Raw genomic sequence first — 23612 nt, 5'->3', positions numbered from 1 at the left:
GTCAAAATTATCACAGGAGATCTAAACGCTCAGGTTGGCCAGGAGGAAGAGTTCACACCGACTATGGAGTGGAGAGTTCACCGGCTGACGAGCGAAAACGGCTTACGACTAATTGGTTGCGCCGCCTCCAAGAATATAGCCGTTCGTAGCACCGTTGAAAATAATTGAATTGTGAAGCACTGTTTTTCATCATTTTGGACCCTCAAATTATATATTTTGGACCCCCGGCATTTTTTAACGTTTGGTGACAAAGTCCATGACACTGGTTGTATAATATGCTTGCCCATAGTCTAATCAATCGATTAACAATGGAAAACCGAAAAAATGAACGCTCTTAGTTCAGAAATTTGAAAAAAGTTTTTGTTTACATTTGAAAAATTTCTGACGGCTCCAATTTCTGTGTGTAACGTGTTGTAACGGTTGCATGGATGAACCGATTAAATTAAATTAATTTCAGATAAGATAAACACATTTTCTATGTACATACGGTTGATGCTAGTGCGGAATAGTCCTATCTTTCCAAATGGATGCGAATTGAGTTGGGCTTTCGATTTAACGTTCACCGTTTCGTCATCGTAATCATCGTCATCATCAAAACTTCAAAAGCAGTTTTTCTGTTCAAAACTGAAAATTTTTCGATGAAAATGTGTTCACTGTGTTTCGGTTCTAGAATAAAGACACTACACGTTAATGTTTTCAGTGGGCTATTTGCCCTTTGAAGGAAGCACCACACTAGACAACGGACTAGCATGCAACGCCCAGCGGCACAGTCGGAAAACATTCCTGTCGAAAAGTTTTTCGGCCTGAGGCGGGAATCGAACCCACAATCCTTAGCACGATGCGGCTAAATGCCTTGCTGACACTAACCGCACGGCTACGAAGCCCACAAATAGAATACAGTGAACGTATTTTCCTGTATATATTCTCGATTTTGAACGAAAAAACTGCTTTTGAAAATTCCGAAATCAATGACGGATCCTGCCCCCTTAAACTGCGAAATTTGCAGGAAAATGGCACAGGGGGTCCGAAATATATTGGTTACCCTAATATGAACGTTTGCTAGTTTTCCCTGGATCAAGCGTGTGCTAGAATAAGGGCGTATCGCATGTTCGATTTCTCTTCTGTGAATAAAGGTGACTAGATGCAAGCTTGTTAGCAATTTTTCTTCTCTGGATGCAAGATTGCATTGCCGTCTAGTATCATGAGAAGAGAAACTGCTTGAAAGTACCTTTATTTACAGAAGAAAGGATTGGTGAAGAGAAATCGATCATGCGGCTTATGCCCTTTTTCTAGCACACGCTTGAGCTGAAAAAAGCAAGCATGCTTTTTCAAAACGGCGTATCTAACACTCGGGAGGATTCGGGAAAAATGCGATGCAATATAGGGTGGCTGATCAAGTGGTAGTGTGTGTCCTAATAATAGTGGTAGTGCGGTTTCAAGCGTGTTTTTTTCTGTTTCTGTTCTTGATGAACCACTGCGACCAGTTTTCTTTGATCTTTTGTGGTATACCCGTGTCCTTTGTTTAGTGCATGTCGTTCTACTCTATTACTATTGAGAAATAATGAAGTAGTCGTTTTTTATACCATTTTACTCAAGCGTGTTAAAGACAATTATTATTTTCATGGGTATTTTTCTAACATGGCCCTTGTAAAAATTATATGAATGTGTATAAAAAAATCTTTGAATTTAGTAAGGAAATAGTAGAAAACAATTAAAAACCTTAACTTTTTTGCTCCTTTGCACCAGTAATACGGGAGTGTTCCTATAATAGTAAGTCTCAATGGGAAATCTATGTAAACCATTATTATAGGAATCAAAATTAGTAAATACCACTATTTCTAGAAAATGTTCCAGTAATGTAGAAAGTGCTTTTTTGAAAGATTCAATGATGATACCATTCTGAGAATATTTTTAACGTGAGATAGAAAAGAAAAGCTTTTGAATGACGTATTCGGGCATAAAAAAACGAGCTTCCGTTATTTTTTGGCGATTTTTATTCCTCAACCCGTTACATTATCCTATATCTCTGGTGCAGACGCCCTATTGTTAAGCATTTTAAATCCTGTTTAAAATGTTTTTTTTTTTCATTTTTTCTATTGCCGTATCTACTTAAACTTGAAAAAAGAACAAACAAACCACTATTAAGCAATTTCAATTTGTTTTGAACAAATTTGAAAAACTGGTAAAATTATCAAATGCTCTGTGCTTCTCACATACACCTTGCTTGATGCGTCGGTTTGACAGTTCTTTTTGCACATGCGAAACATCAGATGCACCGGTATCGTTTTGAAGTTACAAATTCCTTGAAAAAAGCTCGCTTTTCATACACAGCTCGAGCGAGGTGGCGCTGGTGATGGCTGAATGCGTGACCACTCTTGAGTTCATGATTTGGAAACAGTATGACGTATCTGCTGATTGAAATTTTATGGTTTGGTTCTGTATATTAGGTCGTTTTACTACGGTGTACGTGCTGGAAAATGTTGACACTTCAGTCGCTTTACAAACGTAGGGTGTATGTGGCGAAATTTGAAACACTGAGTAAAGTGCATGTAGGACGTAATTGAAATTTATTTGAAAACAATCAAAGATGGTTGCATACAAAGAAAATATCGATTTGTTTATTTTTGCATATACGTCAGATTGAAACATTATGCTTGAAACGTTTTTGATAGGATTTGATTCGATATTGATGGTTTTTGGATTGTTTAATATTTTGCTTGTGGGGTCAGAGTGTGGTGAGATTGATCGGGTTCCAATTTTGATCTTTCTTAGCCCTGAGTCTCGCTGGACATGGATATTGTTGCTTCACATGCACGCGATTGAATCGTTCGCTTGGCGCCAGAGTGAAGTCAGTTGAGGAAAGAAAAACTATATTCGATTCCATTCAAAAGTTGAACCGTTACTAACAGTCTGTGGATGTTTTAACAATTCTGACCGTGATATTGAATTAAAAAAAATGGTCAAAAAATGATAAGGATATTATTAAAAATAACTTGCACTTTTGCACAATTTTAATAAGGTCTTTTAATTGTCCCGCCAATACTTTCTATATAAGTATTCTAGAGTATAAAATGAAAATTCTAATGCCGCATAGATTTAAAATTTCAGTCGATTCATCGCTGTAAAAATCAAATAGTTCTATCCCGTTATGCCGAACGCCGTTCGACCGAATATTGTTAGGTCGAATACCACTAGGACGAAAAGGTTGATAAGCCGACCGGTCGATAGGCCGAGAATGGTTGAAAGTGCTGATGGGTCGCAGGTATCAATGATTTTTTTGACAGAATTGATTGGTAGGAGTTTGGTCAAGATTATATGTATTACATTGAAGCCCACAATATCTGCTGTAGAATGTAAATAGAAGAACAGTTTTCATTTAAGTAAAAACACTGAAAAATTAGTTAACCTTTTAAAACAATAGTTTGTATTTTCACCTTATATAGATAAATGTTTTTGGTCTTACGACCCTTTTTGCCTAAATTTTTAGGCCGAATGGGTTGTTAGTTAGCATTATTTGTATTACCTTAAAGTCCATAATATCCTCTATGAAGTGTCCAAATTCCAATTTTTCGACACTGTTTCAAAAACAGATGCTTATGACGACGTGCAATACATCCGAACTGAAAAATTTGGGAAAAAAGTTTTTTTATGGCAAGCAATTTGCTCCTGCGGTATGAAAAATACTACATTTTTCACAACGGGTTCAATCAACGGCGAAAATTACAGAACTGAATGCATTTAAAAACGTCTTCTGTCCATCTACCGGAAGTATAACAAGCCTCCATTGTTTTGGCCAGGCCTGGCATCGACTCACTATGCTTCAGCTACTTTAGAGATGATCAAGAAGGAAAAATTCGAATTTGTTAAAACATGGCAGATTCTACCGAATTGCCCATAACTATGCCCCATTTTGAAATATTGGGCAATAATCAAACAACATCTTAAGAAGGATGGAAGATAAGCAAGTTCCATGGATTTTTTCAAGAAAATGTGGTAAGCAACACAAAGAAAAGTTACGAAGAAAGTTGTGCAAAATTCGATGGGAGGCATCAAGAGAAAAGTCAGAGCATTATCCAGGAATGATCAATAAATGTTTAAACTTATGTGAATTTGGTCGAGATTACTTTGATTTCCATGTATTTCAAGAGAACTCATGAATTTGTTCGAAAATAAACAGTTTGCTTTAAAAAATACGTGTCCACTTTCTTTAATGAACAGTCCTTAGTATTTTATTATTTATCCAGAAATTACCCTTCTTTCAAATATTAATTCCTTTTTTGAGTTTCGCTTTTGGAACAAATTTTTGCACTGAAAATGTTTATATATTTATCACAAATTTACCCTTCTTTTAATTGTTCTATTTCATTTTTCTATATATGATGTAACCATAATTATAGGTATGAAAACTGTTGATTTAAAATCTCAATAAATTTCTCCTTCTTTTATACATAGGCTGTTCTTTGGAGCTATATTTTTTAAGTATTTTTTTTTGTTCCCAACTGACAAAAGGGCGGCAATCGATAACATTGATCTGCTTAAATTATCAGCGAAAAGAAAAATCGATTACTGTAGTTACTTCGATGGGTTGTGCTATTTTTCCCCGAATGTCGTGTCCCCGAGCGCCGGTTCCCCTAATATTCCGTTTCTCCGACTAGCTCACTTCCCCGAAAAGTTTTTAGCACTCATAATTGTCGTAACTTTATTCATTTCAGGGTGGTAAACAAACTGACCATCTAATATGCACCCTTCTTTATTTAATTGGCAGTTCTTTCGAGTTTTACCGTTCTCAGCATTTTTGTCAACATGTGTATAGCCGAGAATGACGGAATACTTCCTTATTTTGACTGTTCATCGTTCTTTCTCGTCATCACTTTTCGGGGAAACCAGTCATTCGGGAAAATGGCATTCTGGGAAGAGTAGCACAATCACTTCGATGATTCTGAACGCACTTTTTATGTCTTTTCGTTTCATTATGCCGCAATAATTTTTGGCCCCTATTCTTCTATTGGTTGAGTTATAAATTTTGCCTTCTTTTAAAAATAAGCTGTTCTTTATATATATATACTGTTTGAAATTTAATATTTAGTAAAGCTAAATTTTAACCATTTTTATACTTTGCTGTTTTATCAATTTTTTCCAAATGTGTTGCTAGAATGATAATTACTTTAGAACCTGCAAATATTTAACATATACTTTTTTTGGGACAAACGCGTGATCTCCTTCCGAGATATGCTGGAATAAATATCATTTTTATCACAAATTATCCCTTCTCTCGATAATAGACGATGTTTTTGATGTACACTTCAAAAATTAGAATTTGTATTGAACTGTTGAAAAGTTTTGCCACTTATATTTTCTTTTAAAGACGTGTTGTTTATTTGAGCTATGCTTTGAAATTTTTTTTTTTTGCGTTAGAGTCTTAAATATTTCAATCGAAAAATAATCTGCTCTCGTATATAGGATATTTTTGCATTAAGTCGCATTGATAGATCTTTTAATTAGAGCTTTTTTATATTTCGCCAAAAAATCCATTCTTTTATCAAGTTATTTTCATCGAGTGTTACGTCCAAACTGGGACAGAGCTTGATCTGCAGCGAAATATTCTATAAGCGTTCCTTTGAGGAATAACTGCGACCTTTCTTTACCATAGTATTTGGAAACTTGCAATCAGAAGACACAGTGTGTTTGTTTGACAAATTGAGACATGAATTTGCGAAAAAATACGCGTTTTAGTGAGACTCGAACTCACGACTCCGTGTACGCTAGACCGGCGCTTTAACCAACTAAGCTACAGAACACCTTATGATTCTGCGGAATAGAAAGCCAAACTGAATCCGAGTACTAACTATAAACACATCTCTTTTCGCAAATCCATGTGTCTTTCGGACTTAGATGCCAAACCCCCAACACGCTCACGTTTGTATCTCCCGATCGCAAGTGAGAGCGAATTGTTGATGGATACTGAGTTCTTACGCTCTACAGCCGCATACCTATAAGCCGAATGCTTTGCCGGCACGAAATTCAGTATGCGTTGAGCTCTCAGTGCGGGCGCACGCTCTACGACCAACTGCGCCAGGAGGACGCAACTCGGGATACATTAATGAATGTTTGCCCTTTACTGGCATAAACATAAGGTGTTCTGTAGCTTAGTTGGTTAAAGCGCCGGTCTAGCGTACACGGAGTCGTGAGTTCGAGTCTCACTAAAACGCGTATTTTTTCGCAAATTCATGTCTCAATTTGTCAAACAAACACACTGTGTCTTCTGATTGCAAGTTTCCAAATACTATGTTTCAGACATACCAGCAAATCTGGTTTATGCCAGTAAAGGGCAAACATTCATTAATGCTTTCTTTACCAATTTACTTTTTTTTTTTCATATTTATATCGCAACAAGCTCAAAGATTCTCTATGTTTTGAGATGTAGAGACACGTCACGAGTTTTATTTAGTAATGCTCTCTAATAACACAACAATTTTTGAAATTCTTAGCTTGGAAAATCTCTGAACGAACACCGCGCTTATTTAGAACCTACCAACATTTTTTGATATGGGCTCAACGGCGTTCATCTCGGTAAAACAATAAAAATACCGATATGTATTTTAAGTCAATCATTATACCAAACGGCCATTATGCCAAATGACCATTATGCCAAACTGCCATTATGCCAAACGACCATTATGCCAAACGACTTTATGCCAAACGGATTTATGCCAAACGACTTTATGCCAAACGGGGTACAATCAGCCTAACGGAATTCGATAAATGACCATCAGACCAACGGCCTGGTCCCCTTCAGAACGTATAGAATAAATATTCTAATGCCGAATCGATTTGAAATTTTGCTCGATTCATTGCTGTATAATTCAAACATATATCTTAAGTATGAATTTTTGAAAAATTAACAATTTCAAGTAAAAATTTATTAGACACATGTTAACATGTTTACAACTTCGTTCAATATTGAAGTTTACTGTGTTATTTTTAGTTATAAGATGCAATGAGCTATATCACATTTTTTCTTCCAAAAGCATTACGTATTTTATGGTTGATTTCTTATGTACACTAAATATGTATCCAAAATGAGAAATCTACTATTTATCAATCCTATTATTTCAATGGTTGACTTACTGATGTTAATTGACGCATGAAACTGGATGGGCCCACTAGCCTCGTTTAGTGAGGTAACTGCGTCTTATGGCTCATTTTAAAGCTTTCTTCTAAGATTTTCACAATTTTGAAATCTGCCCATGCTCGCCGGGACTGTATTTATATGTGTATACGAAACCCCACAGAAAATGGAACTGTTATGCGAGTATGGACAGAAATTATTCGATCAAATTATGCACACACTGGCAAATATTTGCCAGAAGGAGACCGTGTTGTTGGATTTGCAAAATGTCAATACATTTGAAAATTATATTGAACAATTTGTTGGAACTATTGTTTTTTTTAAGTCTCCGGGGTACCTTATGTTTTAGGGAGGTGACTCAATGTTTTCGACCAAATGTACATCTACTTCAATTCCCTTGTGTACGTTGAAACATCCTGTATACAAACTGACCGTCTGAATTCTTTCTTATGACAAAGCAATTGTTATGAATCCCACGCAAGCTCCTCTCAGGGCTGAAAGAATGAAGATAAACCGAAACTTTGGACGGACTCCAACACCTGAGCCTGCAGCCAGGAAATACTTAATCCTCCCCAATTTGCAAGTCATTCTGGAGCTGCCCTTTGTGCATCATAAAGTGGGAAACATTTTTCCGGTCAAGTTTCTTTTTCTGCCTTCGCCAAGACGTCTTCTTCTCTCGGTCTTTTGTGAATCTCCTCAGTCAGTACACGCTTAAAAAAGTTACACATAATTGAGTACGACTCACACAAATTCGGGCTCTTCTGGAGAGATACAATATTTGTGTCCTTTAAAATCGCACTTTTGCTGAATTATTCTACTTTTTCTTAAGTTTTTGACTAACAGGGTAGCTTGATATTGCCAATTATCTCTTTATGCCATAAAATGTAAGAAGCAGAAGCAGGTGCGATTTAAAACGACGTGTTAAACTTACACAAATTTGTCATTTGTCTAGAAGAGCGTGTGTGAGTGTAACTTTTTTTAAACGTGTCTGAAAGTGGAAGAAAAGATTCTATAACGTTTCCGCCACGCCGCTTATTCTTACACCGGCAGGGCGTCTGCTGCAAGTCCATCTAATCTGATTACGAAGAACAGTGATTATGTGATTACGTGATGCGGAGGACAATGATGTTTGGTCCGAAAACCGAGTGCAAGGGTGAACTGAATACAACAAGGTTGGAATATCTCATCCAGGTTGTTGGCTACGTGGTTTCAAAGCGATGCTTTGGCACTAATTGGATGAGGCGATAGATACGGTTTGGGAACTTCAGAGCTATGAAGAATCCAAATGAATATATACTTTTCATTTGGACAGAAGGGAAGATAAGATTCTACGCATAAAAAAGCTTTCAAGGGTGTTTGGCATGAAGGTTTGATTGTAAAATGAAAAATATATTTTCCCACATACATTATTAGAAGAATTCCAAAAACACTTCCACGATAAGTTATATGTATTTTTGTAAAAGAAAATGCTATGCTATACAGAAAAATAGCATTGTAACTTTATTCTACTGTTCATATTGATAATGAGCTCAGTCGTTATTTTTTTAATACTATCTTGTACATGAATGGTTCACCTTCTCAACCATTTTGGTTTTTAAATGAACTTTCAAATAGATCAAAAACTGTTCTATCGTGACGTAAACAAAACATCTGTATGCATAAAAAAAAGAAATGGGTAGAAGCATTTGCTCCTCCGAATACGTGTTCCAAATACTCCATCGTCATATCAAACTGCATTTTCCGTGGTGGCCAACACTTTTGAAACTCCAACATTGGCGAAGCACCACATCCTCCAGCTGAAACCACTCGAATCCAACATCCGAAAGTGGTTCGCTTCGCACATGAACCCGTGAACGTAAAAGTTTCGCACAAGAAGTGGTCACACGACCACCACAACCACCACAGTCCTTGAATAGAACTACTTGTGCACACAACCGCACCACCTAGGACCCGCTTTTTCGAACGATGACACCAGAATTTCGCCATTTCCAATTCGCGCAAAACAGCAGCATATGGTTCTGCCTCGCGTGGGAGGCTGAACGGCAAACAGCTCTCCAAAAAAGGTCACCCATTTCAAAGGACCGGAGCGCGATTCTATAACAAATATCCAGAAACTGATTACCCGAAGGACATTTACTCGAATGCGACATTTACACAAAATGTAACACATATCCAAATGCAACATTAACCTGAATTGGTGAAACAAGGTTTCAAGTGCACAATGGTCGCGCTTCACACGAAGAGGAGGGCAAGACTACCTAATATTTTTAAATATATCTTATTAGACTGGCCCTTAAACAAAAAGTTGTAAAACTTAACGGGGCACCCCCTAGATATGAGCCTTAGGGTAAGAAAAACGCTCTCTCAAAATTTCAACTCAATTGGTTGCTCCACCAGCTGGCGCAATCGTTATGAAGTTTGTATGGGATATTCGTCTCAAATATATTGAAAATTGACCCTGTGTCACTGTTTCGTTCCGTATACTAATTGTTCGCGTTCAAATAAGCCCAGAATGACAAATACACTAGTTGATACCCTAATGAACATAATTGCAGAAGGTTGTATCTGGATTTAATCTCATTTTCATTACTTTTTCAGTTGTTGAAAGTTAGGCTTAGATCAGCACTCCCGTACAGTCACTTATATGCATGCGACATGTGCCTCAGCTCGCCCAGCGTCATAGGTGGCTATGATGCGCTTAGTGGTTACCTCCAAGCTATGTTGAAGAAATACAAGCAGTATTGCATGATATACTTCAGATGGTTAAAACACCAACTTCTACAATATTCTTCGTTATTATATCAAGTAGTGTTTTTGACATTCTGGGTCTAATTGAACGCGATCATCAATTTTCCTGAACCAAATAGTAGATGATGTGCTGTTGCTCATATGTTTGAGCTGAAAATCCCATATTAACTTCAATTAAAATGCGCCAGCTCATGGAACGACCAAATGAGCTGAATTTTTCAGAAAGGCTTCCTCTAACCCCAAGAAATAATCCTGGGGGGTGCCCCGTGGAATCATACGACTTTATTTTTCTCCCATACTGAGCTGGGCCAGTCTTATATCTTATTTATTATGTTGTTATGAATGACACTTGACCCAAATTGTACTTAAATAAAACTTCTTCAAATTATGTGTCATCAAATTAGCTAAGGCCAATAAATTCAGAAAAAACATGATAGCAAAATACAATACAAAATTCATATAAATCTATCTTCTACAAATATTGAGCTTGAGCTTGAGCTTGAGCTTGATTGGCCGCCCGTGGATGCACTCCAGTATCGCCACCAGATCAGCTGCACTTACACAAGGAACCAACCGAATGACTGCTTGGGACTAACAGGCATACTTATACACTGAGGATAAGTGCTGGTGATCTTCTATTTTTAGGCAACAATGGCACCTGCCACGTCAGAATGCAGACCAATGAGGGGAAGGGGGAGGAATTGATGATGCATTGAACTGACTACCACGTAGACCGTATATTCCACTGCATCCACGCCAGTTCATGCGGGAGTGTATGGATTGGGGAAAAGGCATGGCAGAGAGGTTTGCTTTTGTGGTTAATCAGACTGCCTATGTATCAGGCGTAAGAGAGGCGTGCGCGTGGAAGTAGGAAGCGTTAGGGAAACGGTTTCTTGTCCGTCTCTGGTTCTAGCGTTTGCTATGAACGAATAGTTTGAGTGTGATATGTTTAGAATGGAAGATAGAAGCAAGTGAGAGATATACAACTACAAAGTACGAGGAAAGGGACGGGCCTGGGATTGAACCCATGACCTTCTGCATATGAAGCAGAAGCGGTAGCCATCAGACCACCAACCCCGTCTTATAAATCTATCTTCTACAAATATAAACAAAAAATGAATGGTGTTTGTATGTCACGAAATGGCATCCGAACGGGTCAAATGTTTTTTGGGCATGAACCCAAATTTTCTAAATGGGAGTATGCACCATTCAAGTAAACATTGCTTTCGGGTGAACGATTTTCGGGTGAACGGTTTTCGGGTAAACGTCTTTCGGTTATTTGTCATAGCAGCTCTCAACGAACATTTGCTTCGCACTGCGGTCAACATGGGCGATATGGGAAAAGTTAATTAATTATCGGAACCATACGTGGCGCGGGCACCCCTGTTCACGCTTGATGATCTGGACAGAAGCCTTTAACTCTCGAAGTAATTCGACCAAACGCAGCTTAATGGCAAAATCAAATTACGTGTCGGTTCAGTCAGAGAGAGCAAGAGAGAGAAAGATGAAGGGATGATTGTATGAAGGGCGGGCGCAAACATAATATGTATGTTAAGTACACATAATCGGAACCACTTACCGTGCGTCTCCACCGAGTCGCGTCCGTTGGGCAGTTGAACGGCAGATCCGAAGCCACCCAGCTTCACCGGTGCGGAATTATCGGCGGTCGCCAGCAGGGCACACGCTGGCCGCACATCACGATGGATGATGTCGTTCTCGTGGCAGTAGCGCAGCGCTTCCAGAATCTGTCGCATGTAGTGGCTGTGAGGGGAAGGAAGAGAAGAGGGGGACTTGGTTAGCGCATATTCAATGTCAGTTTAGTGAAAATGGTTGAAAGTTTGATCCCCGCCAAGTTTACGGTCGATGATAATCCATATTACAGTATTAGGATCGGAAAGCATTCCAATGCAATGAACGAACTGTAAGTAAATTGGAGACGCACTTTAGCGTGATGATGCAGTGCTGCCTTGTATTGCCAAAGGCCCAATGGATTTCATATCTAAACTGATTCATATGTTTGAAATAAAATACACAATTCTCAAAAACATATTCAAACAGCCTCAAGTCAAAAAAAAAAGTAAGAAAAAACTTACTTTATCGATCCTACGTGTTTTGCAGACGAAATTTTACACGTTCCGCTCTAAGCCAACTCGATTTTTCACTTTAGAACATTTATTTCAAGACTAACAGAACGGCGTAAGTAAGATTTTCAACTTTCACAACCTAGCCACTACTTTCACCGCTCCGTTGAACAAAGTGACTTAACCACGATTTTTTGTGGAAAATAATAGAAACCACCTAGTTTTTGAATGCGAGCTGATTGTATGCAACATTCAAGCGATGTACACGGCGTAAAAATGTTTAAAAGGTGATTTATTTTAAAGCAGTTTTAGAAGACAGGTTGTGTTTCTTATTTATTGATTTTCTCAAAACCATCTGAAAGCTACATACGTCGATTTGAAACAGTGATCGAGAATTAGCCTTGATTTGATCTTGAGCTTGAGCTTGATTGGCCGCCCGTGGATGCTGGATCTCTGATAACACTGCAATCATAAGAGATAGAACCATAGTTTCTTCGGAAAAAAGTTGCGCTAGTATGAGGAATCAACAAAGATTGTTATATATTGAATGTAGTGTTGCCAAATAAACTTATTCTCATTTTTTTACTTGAAAACCAAATTTTCGTCATATGAGTATTTTTTGGTTTCAAATATGTTGGTAACTTCTTGAGGTGTTTTGATACACTCATTAGAAATAGCGGTTTGAATATAAATTGGAAGCTAAACTATTCATATTCGCACTCCATGAATCAAAGGCACACCGCTTAGAGATGATTTGAATGGGGTAGTCTCTAAGTGTAGGTGCTAATTAATTTGATCGACGTTGTGGTGCGTATAGCTTCTCTATCTTGATTTATAACCCAAAAAAAATTACGTACAGTACCGGACAGAATAAAGTACGCATTGGCCGTTTTTCCATACAAAATGTTCAAGTTTGGAGTCTTATATCTCGGTTTCTAATTGTCCGATTAACCAGAAATTTTCACCGCAGCTTGAAAGTAACCTCAAATCTGCTAGGCTAGAAATTCACAGTTTTTCATAAACGAACTTTTAAGTTATCGCAAATCTCAAATTTCGAGAATAATGACAAAATTTTAAAGTAAAAATAATTTTTAAATGAAACTATTTAGAGCAATATGTCCTTCCGCAAAAATGTACAATTTGATAAGACACACAAGTTTGCAGAACATCATTTTTCGGTAAAACTGATTGTTTTCAAAATATTTTCAAAATTAAATTTTGCAATTTTTGGCAAATTGAGAGATTTTTAATAATTTAAAAGATTGTGTTTCAAATGCAGTGATATTTTAATTGAGTAAAATCTATGTTATATCTAGGTTGTGGTGAAAATTTCGGACCACTAAAAGCTGAGATTCAGATCTCCAAACTTGACCATTTTGTATGGAAAAACGGCCAATGTGTACTTTATTCTGTCCAGTACAGTACATTACTAAAATTACGTACAGTACGCAAAAATTCATTTCCTTAACACATCTTTGGAGAAAGTTCTGGAGAAATTCCTGTAGAAATTCATGAAGGACCTACTAGATTGATTCCCGAAAAAAACCTGGAAGAATTCAAAGAGGGATCCTAGTGAGAAATCCATGAAAGCATTGCTGGATTGTGGAATCCTTGGAGAAATCTCTTGAAAAGTTTCTAGATGGAAGGAATTCCTAGAGAAATCTCTTCACGAATTTTAGTGGAAAACATTTGAAAAAATCCTGGAGTAATCGCTTTTAAAATGCTTGAACAAATTCCTGGAAGAGTTTCTGGAGATATATTTGGAAATATTCTTGAAGCACTTCTTATGGAAATAAGTGATTGAATGAGGAATTCTTTGAGGGACTTCAGAAAGGATTCCTGAAAAAGTCAATAGGAAAATTCCTGGAGGAATCTCTTGAGAGAATCCTGGAGAAATCATTTGAAGAACTCTTATAACTACTTGACGAATTCTTGGAGGAGTCCCTCGAAGAAACCATGGACAAAATTCTAGAGAAATCCCTGGAGAAATTCGTATAGGAATTCCAGGATGGATCTCTGATGAAATGGAGTCTATTGAAGAATTCATGAAGAGGAATTGCTAGAGATATATTCAGAGGAATTCCTGGAGTACTTCATAAGCATAAGCATGAGCTTGATTGACCGCCCGCAGATGCTACTCCGTTATTGCAAGAACATCTGTACTTACACAGGGAACCAACAGACACTACTCGGGATCAGTAGCATCCTCAATGTGTAAGTACTGGTGCGCTCATTATTATAACAAACAATACCGGCACCGGCTGCGTCCGAAAGCAGGTTAATTTAAGGATGGGAGGGAAATGTTTACGTGTTACTTGCTTTATGGAAGCCGAGGAGTCCTCTGCACTTCCACAAGAAAACACTGGGAGTTTGGATACGGGAAAGGATTCGTTTTGGTAAACGAAACATATGTACCGTTTTGATTCATATTACGGACACTTAAGGCCTCAGTGAAGTATAACCCAGCTTGGACCATACAAAATAAATCATTCTGTATGATTTTTTACCGTTATCGAGCGTCGGAAGCCCTTAATTTTCGGATGGTGGGTAAAGAATATGCGTCCGCAACTTGAATAATTTTAAATAAAACAAAACGTGTGGCCTTTTCATGATTCTTATTCCGGACGCTCCCTCACTTTTGCCTCATATTCCGGACGCTTTGATTCGAATTACGGACAGCTCATGATAATCATTAATGGAACAGTCAAATCATCAATTGAAATCGTTCAACCACTTAAGAGACGTCTAAGGTAGTTGGGCATTATAAATTTGCAATGATATTTATGGAAAAAACCTAACAAAACGAGCCTTGAAAATGAGAACTTTTGGACGGCGAAAATTGAAACATTTCGTGTGAAATGTTTCCCATACAAACGAGAGTGTCCGGAATTTGAAGCTGTCCGTAATATGAATCAAAACGGTAATTTGAAATGAATTCGTGAGCAATGAGCATACACACGGACGAGTAATACCGATAATGCGGTTGCTAAGTGAACAAGATACGATCCGGATTCCGCCGCTCGCCCACAAAGGAGCATGTAACAGATTCAATGGATCAAACACTACTGTCGAATTTTCGTTTCTTTTTTTCTCTCGCACAACGCGAACCGGACACAATTGATTCGGATTCAGCAGATTGAGAAATTCATAGAAAAAACCGTGGAAGAATAACTTGAGGTATATCTGGAGATATCTCTGGAGGAATTCCTGGAGCACTTCCTGTAGAAATAAGTGAGAGAATGTGGAATTCTTTGGTGGACTTCAGAAAAGATTCCTGAGGACGTCCATGGGAAAATTCCTGCAGGAATCCTTTAAAAAACTCTTGGAGGAATTCCTTGACGAATTCCTGGAAAACTGGAAAAAGTTCTAGAGATATCCCTGGAGATATTCGTATAGGAATTCCAAGATGGATCTCTGACAAAATGGAGTCCCTGAAGGAATCTCATGGAGAATTACTGTATAAATACAAGAAGGAACTTCTTGGAAAATCTGTTCAAAATTTTGTATAGGCATCCCATAAGGAACTCCTTGAGAAGTCCATTAAGGGATACATAAGAAATCCCTGGAAAAGACCCTGGAGGAATTGCTACTAGAGATATAGTTACGAGACGACCTGCCTCCCATTCCGCCGAGTCAACACCAACGGCCAACAGCACGCGAATAGCCAACAGCCTGGTCAGCAGATTCCTTAGACTTTGGACGCATCGAACGACGCCGCCCTGATTCCACGCGCGAGGTGACAAATAGCAGACTAATCAATTTTTTCTTTTAAATACAGGTAGTCGCTGTCGAGCTCGCTCTCTTTTACCAGTAACTCTTGAACAGTGTAAAACTAGTTAGATTCAGTTAGATTGATTAATGAATAAAGTGCAAGGTGTAATAGTGTTAGAAAACCTTTTTTAAAAAGGCTATCACAGCCTGGGAAATGTGATTGGCGCAGCCGGATAGGCCAGTGAAGAAGTGATTTCAGAAGACAAACAGTGGAAAAGACTGTCCTAATAAAACAGTTCTAAAGTGGTACCCGTTGAAAAACGTCGCCAGCTGAAAGCATAAGCTGCTGGATTGATTCGAGGACCCCCCGCTTCTGCAGCACACGGAGCACCGTCAACGTTCTTCGCCGAGCCTCCACACGACAAAACCGTGAGTACATTTTTTTTTTCTAAGTGATAAAAAGTGTTACCCACGTCTGTTACACCCTCCACAAGTGGAATAGTGCATCAGTAATTGAAATTAACGAGTTCTGAGAGAACGTTATTTCATCGGACATACGAGTACTTAGAGAACGTGTGTTCAATTCCTTTATTCTCTTGTTCACAAGTGCAGTGCGCTGATTGAAATTTTATTTCAGTCGCGGAAGGCCGCTACCACCGTGAATCTCAAATAAGCACAGAATCGCACAAGCGGACTGTTGCATAAACCTAGCTTGAGGCGAATGCCTAAGGTAGACCGTATCAAATTCTTTCGTAGGGCAAAAGCAAATAAAACAGCTGATACCCACATTTCCGAATCAGAATCAGACACTGATACAGACGAGATGCAAGAAATCGTCGACAAAATGTCTGAGATGATGGCTGCCATCGCCATGCTTCAGCAGAAGCAAGAACAGATGGAAACCCACGCTCCAGGTGCACTAGGAGCACATAACGCATCTAATATCGGAACAATGGGAGACTTATTTAAAATCCCAGATCCGATAAAATCTATCCCTAGTTACGAGGGTAATCGTAAACAATTGCAATCATGGCTTACGACGGCGGAGAGTACACTCAACCGCTTTAAACCTTTAGTAAGTGACCAAATTTTTGAGATGTATGTGACAGCCGTCACTAATAAAATAACGGGTAAGGCGAAAGACATTTTGTGTCTCGCCGGAAACCCACAAAATTTTGACGAAATAAAAGAAATTTTATCGGCCGCCCTTGGAGACCGCCAAGAGCTTTCAACTTATAAGTGCCAATTGTGGCAAAACAGAATGCAAGAACACATGAGCATTCATAAATATTATAACAAAACCAAGGAGATCGTGCAAAACATTAAGACAATAGCGAAACAAAATCCCAAGTATCAAAATCATTGGGACGCGATAAATAACTTTATAGATGAAGACGCTCTAGCCGCCTTCATATCGGGACTCCGCGGTAATTATTTCGGACATGCTCAAGCCGCGCGACCCAAAGATATCGAAGACGCATATGCGTTTTTGTGCAAATTCAAATCACAAGAAATCACGGCAAGCAACATGGGAGAAAGTTCAAATAGAGGGAACCAGAACAAATCCTTTCGAAACCAGAAACCATTCAAAAATACTCAAAATAACGATCAAAAATCAAAATTTAAGCCTGATTCAATATTTAAGAAGGAAACAGAAACTCCCGAACCAATGGAAATTGATCCTTCTTTAAGAAGCAGATTGAGCTTCAAAAAAGTGGTCCACAATAATGAAACTTCCCAGGATCCGGAAAACAGCTCGGATTCGGACGAAGAAGATGAAGATGAGTCGCCGGAAGTAAATTTTTGTGTGACACAACAAAACAAAAATCCAAATTAAATTTTTTACCATACCTACAAACAAACCAACTTAAGCTTCTAATAGACACGGGGGCAAATAAAAACCTTATTCGACCTGGAATTCTGCAAAATGCGAAACAAATAAACTCCACAACCATCAAAAATATAAACGGCAAGCATAACGTATCACGTAAAGGAAAACTCAATTTATTAGGACCAAACGTACCAGATCAAACATTTTACGAAATGAATTTTCACACATTTTTTGATGGCCTCATTGGTTCCGAATTTTTAGCGAAAACAAATGCAACAATAAATTACAAGAAAGAGGAAATAAGAATCAATAAAATAATTTTCCCGTTTAAGAAGTATCATTTGAAAAAAGAAAAGGTTTACAACCACATCGTGACTATTCAAACCATAAACGATGGGGAATGGTTCGTGCCAAAATTTACTGAACTCATAGATGGGTTAACATTAGCACCGGGTCTTTACACCTCTAAGGATCAGAAATCAGCAGTGATGATTCAAAGCCACAACAAAAAAACACCAAAATACATTCCAGAAATCGCCGTTACCGTAAATAATTTTGAAGTCATATCGCCAATTCCAAATGTCAATAACGAAGCTCTTGACAAAAATGACATAGAGAAATTAATTCGTACTGATCATTTATCGGCTTACGAAAAATCAATGCTTATCGATGTCATACTTAAACACCAAGAGACACTACTGAAAACAGGCGAAAAATTAACCGCAACCACTGCAGTCAAGCATAACATAATCACGAAAGACGACCAACCTATCTATACAAGGTCTTACAGATACCCGCACCACTATAAAAAGGACGTGGACGAACAAATCAGTGAAATGTTGGAATGTGGAATTATCAGACACTCCTTGAGTCCATATTCATCTCCCGTGTGGGTAGTCCCGAAGAAAACGGACGCCTCGGGAAAAAAGAAGGTTAGAGTTGTTATTGACTACCGTAAACTCAACGAGAAAACGGTAGACGAGGAAATCCTCGATAATCTGGGAAAGTCTGCTTATTTTACTACACTTGACTTAAAATCAGGCTTCCACCAGATCGAGATGAATAGTAAAGATATCGAAAAAACAGCATTTTCAACAGGACAAGGACATTTCGAGTTCACACGAATGCCCTTCGGCCTGAAAAATGCGCCCGCTACTTTTCAGCGAGCGATGAACAGCATATTAGCCGACTACATTGGAATTATATGCTTCGTTTATCTAGACGATATTATTATTATCGGATACAATCTACAAAATCACCTTGAAAACGTTTCGAAAATATTAAAACGTCTAGCGGATTTTAACCTTAAAATTCAGTTGGACAAATGTGAGTTCCTTAAAACCGAGACAGAATTTTTGGGTCATGTTATTACCCCTAGCGGCATCAAACCAAACCCAGACAAAATACAACAAATTTTAGAATGGAAATTGCCCACAACACCAAAGCAAATAAAACAATTTTTAGGTCTTACCGGGTATTACAGACGATTTATCAAAGATTATTCTAAAATTACTAAACCCCTAACAAAATATTTGAAAAAAGAAATGGAAATCAATATCAATGACAAAGATTATGTTGAATCCTTTTCAAAATTAAAAACAATTATCTCTTCAGATCAAGTTCTCGCCTATCCTAATTTCGAACTACCATTTATTCTAACGACCGACGCGAGCAATTACGCTCTCGGCGCCGTACTTTCACAAAAACAAGATGGTCTAGAAAGACCAATAGCTTTCGCCAGCAGAACACTAAATAATACAGAATGTAACTACTGCACTACTGAAAAAGAGGCTTTAGCCATAATATGGGCAATCAACAAATTCAAGCCATACCTTTGTGGAAATAAGTTTACCCTCATTACGGACCATAAACCACTAACATACATTAAAAATTCAAAAAAGAATCTTAAACTAATTAACTGGAGCCTTGAACTGGAAAATTATGATTACGATGTGATCTATAAATCAGGGAAAACAAACGTCGTCGCGGATGCGCTAAGCCGTAAAATTGACGCCAATGCCAATGAGGTAGACGAAGAATCAACCGATACAAATCACTCCGCAGATACATCAGACGATTTTTTCATACACTTCACCGAGAAACCTATCAATAGCTACAAAAACCAAATTGTATTCAGAAATGCAACATTTAATAGTATCATAACTGAAAACCCTTTTCCTCGGTTTAGACGAGTTGTCATATGCTCAACTACTTACAATAAAAACAATTTAGCTGAATGGTTGAAAGAGTATGCTTCTGATTCACAAACTGCAATTCTGGCACCGGAAAGTTTACTCCAATTAATACAAGAGGTACACAGAGAACACTTCTCTATTATCAACACACATTTTGTGTTAACGCAAAATATGGTGGAAGACGTAACTACTGTTGAAAGACAGGAATTACTGGTCCAGACCGAACACGAAAGAGCTCACCGTGGAATATCTGAAGTTGAAAAAAAGTTGAAGAGATCATATTTTTTCCAAAAATGATTAAATGTATCAGGCAAATTATCAATACTTGCACAATATGTGCAAAACATAAATACGAACGAAGACCTTACAATATAAATATATCACCTAGACCAATAGAAACCAAACCATTTGACAGAGTCCATATCGACATATTCGGCATAGATAAAAATAATTACTTAACATTAATTTGTGCATTCTCTAAACATCTACAAATAATGGAAATCGCATCCAGAAACCTCACAGATATTCAAAATGCCTTGGCTCAATACATTCGAACATTTGGTGCACCCAACAGAATAATATGCGACCACGAAGCAGCTTTTACAAGCTTACAGTTAAAAACATTCTTGGCTAATTTGGGAACTGAAATAGAATTTGCCTCTTCCTCAGAATCTAATGGTCAGATTGAGAAAACCCACAGCACCATTATCGAATTGTTTAATACAAATAAGCACAAATTTCCTGAAATGCAATCATCCGAAATAATTGCAATAGTTACCGCACTGTATAACAATACAGTCCACTCCGCAACCTCATTCACACCCAATGAGATTGTATTCAATCAAAGAAATAACGTCAATCCCCAACAGATCGCCGAAGAAGCAACTGACATTTTTAAAAAGGTATCAAATTTTCTTAATAAAGCAACTCAGAAAATGAAAAAATACAATTCCTCTAAAGAAGACCCACCTGAGTTTCCAGTCAATTCAGACGTCTACGTAAAGAAAGACACCAGAAAAAAATTAGATAACCGTTTTTCGGAAACAAAATGTTTGCAGAATAATATTCGAAGTATTCGCATAAAAAGGAATGTCAAAAGAAATAAAAATAAACTCAAGCGTTTAAGGAAGCAGAACTAATGTATCTATTTTTTTCGTTTCAGATCCATTTAGGAACATTAGGGGGAAGCTTTATGGAAATTTGCCATCCGAAACTCATACAACTATTAAACTATTATTATCATTCCAAAACTTATACAAGTAAATTCTCATTACAGGAAACCAAATCCAACGGTCAAAACGAATAAATAATAAATTACATATCCCGAAATAAACACTCGAACTCAGTTAGACTAGGAATTGCTCGATAGCGACAATGAAGTTACATATTTTGATGATACTTATTGTTTTTAAATTTATTAGAATAATTTCTCAAGATCTATCAATAACGAATATGCATGAAGACTCTCTGCTGATTTTAAAATACGGAACATGTAGGATACAGACAGGGACCATTAATTTAATTCACCCAATTAACATTACCGATCTACAAATAACCGTTGATTCACTGACAAATTTAGCGTATAGCAAAATTGACAACCATCTTTTAGAGCTAGTTAAATTCAAAATTAAGAAGATGTACACAAATCTTGCTCAGCTTAGACCTCAAAAACATTTTCGCACAGTAAGGAGCTTAAATGCTATAGGGACAGGTTGGAAATGGATCAGTGGAAGCCCGGATGCGGATGATCTTCAAATTATCAACTCGACCTTGGCTGACCTGGTAGAAAGCAATAACCAACAATACAAAATCAACGAGCAGCTTGGAAACCGACTACAACTCTTAACGAATGCAGTCAACAAGATAATTGAGAGGAAAAATGGAAACCAAATTTTGTTAAACGAGGTTGAAACAATAACTACAATAATGAACATCGATCTGATCGACAAAATCCTAGAAAATATCCACGACGCTATACTATGGACTAAAGTTTCAGTCGCAAATAACAAGTTCCTTTCAGCCCAGGAAATGAACACAATAACAAATCTCATGTATGATCAAGGCTTACAAGTCGAACTACCGGATGAAGCACTGAGTCTAGTAAAACCAAAGGTAGCAGTTAATAAGGATACCTTATTATACATCCTACGCATCCCACAACTAGACAAGGAGGAAGCAAACATACTAGAACTACACCCACTAATCAACAACGATTCCGTGATACAAGATTCCCCACCGCACCTTATCAGGAGAGGAAATGAATTATTCACTACCATCAAACCTGAAGAGTACGTACAACGCAACAATTACATAAGTAAGTACTCAGATGAATGTATTTCCAAATTTATATTAGGCAAGCAAAGTTTCTGCGTTACAAGAAGAGAAAACAAAACAGAAACCCGCCTAATAACAGATAATCTCATAATAGTTAACAATGCAAGATTGCTCAAACTACAATCTAATTGTGGTCCAGACGATCGACTACTGAAAGGAAATTTTCTCATATCCTTTTCGGACTGTAACATAACTATTGGAGATATACAATTCATATCAGCAGACGAAACTATTCATCTACCGATTCTTCAAGGAGCAATGCATGGCGCCCTTACCCATCATAGACTGGAGGAAGATAGTATGTCTTACATCAATAATCAAACGATAGCCAACAGGAAATTGATCGACCATGTGTACTTGAATCAATACGCACACCAATTTTGGAACTGGAGCTTACTAGGAGGATTGTCTTTTTCAACGACCCTCATTATATCATTAGCCATTTTCACTCTCATTTATTATAGAAAGACTGTTCGTTACATCATTACCAAATTCACAAAGGATAACGGAGACGCATCAACCCAGAACAGAAACGCGTGAGGCCACGCTTTTTCACCCCCCGGAGGAGTTACGAGACGACCTGCCTCCCATTCCGCCGAGTCAACACCAACGGCCAACAGCACGCGAATAGCCAACAGCCTGGTCAGCAGATTCCTTAGACTTTGGACGCATCGAACGACGCCGCCCTGATTCCACGCGCGAGGTGACAAATAGCAGACTAATCAATTTTTTCTTTTAAATACAGGTAGTCGCTGTCGAGCTCGCTCTCTTTTACCAGTAACTCTTGAACAGTGTAAAACTAGTTAGATTCAGTTAGATTGATTAATGAATAAAGTGCAAGGTGTAATAGTGTTAGAAAACCTTTTTTAAAAAGGCTATCACAGCCTGGGAAATGTGATTATATATCATGAATAGAGAGAAATTTCGTGAAATATCTTTGCAGGAATTCCTCAAGCACTTCGTATAGAAAGCGAAAAAATGAAGAACTTCTTGAGGGAATTCATAAGAGATTCCTCAAAGAGTACAAGGAAAAAATCCTTCGAAGAACTCCTGGTGGAATTCTTTGAAGAATCTTTGGAATCTCTTCTATGCCTTGAAAAATTTCTGTAGAAATACATAAGGGAACTCCTGGCGAAATCTATTGAGATTTTTTGGAGGCACCCCTTGAAGAATCCCTGGAGGAATATATCGAGGAATGCATAGAAAAAGCTCTGGAACATCCACTGGAGGAATTTCTATAGAAATCGCTGGAGGAAATTCTGGAAAAACTCTTGCAGAAATCCATGGAGAAATTCCTGGATGTATTTCAGGATGAACTTCTTGAGGGATTTCAGGAGAAATTCTCGAAGAAATCCATATAAGAATTCCTAGAGGAATCCATGGAAGAATCTCATGAGATATTTCTAAATGAATCCTTGAGAAATTATTGGTGAAATCTTTTGAGAAATTCGTGAAGATTTTGGAAGATTTCTAGAGAAATTCCTTCAATAATGCCTGAATTAGCAAATTACAATATTAAAAAAAATATGTGAGAATTCACAGTTTTCGAGATCTTCATACAGCCAGATTGGTACCGGAAACAT

General features: G+C 37.8%; 1 protein-coding gene across 3 annotated transcripts in view; it reads right to left on the bottom strand.

Moving 5' to 3' along the window:
- LOC5563715 (peripheral plasma membrane protein CASK) overlaps positions 1–23612 on the bottom strand; it is a 706277-nt gene that overhangs the window by 321191 nt on the left and 361474 nt on the right. For all 3 annotated transcript variants that reach the window (XM_021837537.1, XM_021837535.1, XM_021837536.1), the window contains exon 5: positions 11457–11638. In XM_021837537.1, coding sequence (XP_021693229.1) covers positions 11457–11638 — 182 coding nt within the window. The remainder of the gene's footprint in view (positions 1–11456; positions 11639–23612) is intronic.

This window comes from Aedes aegypti, chromosome 1 (assembly GCF_002204515.2).
Source record: "Aedes aegypti strain LVP_AGWG chromosome 1, AaegL5.0 Primary Assembly, whole genome shotgun sequence".
NCBI lineage: Eukaryota > Metazoa > Arthropoda > Insecta > Diptera > Culicidae > Aedes > Aedes aegypti.
This window is presented reverse-complemented; position numbering and strand designations above follow the sequence as displayed.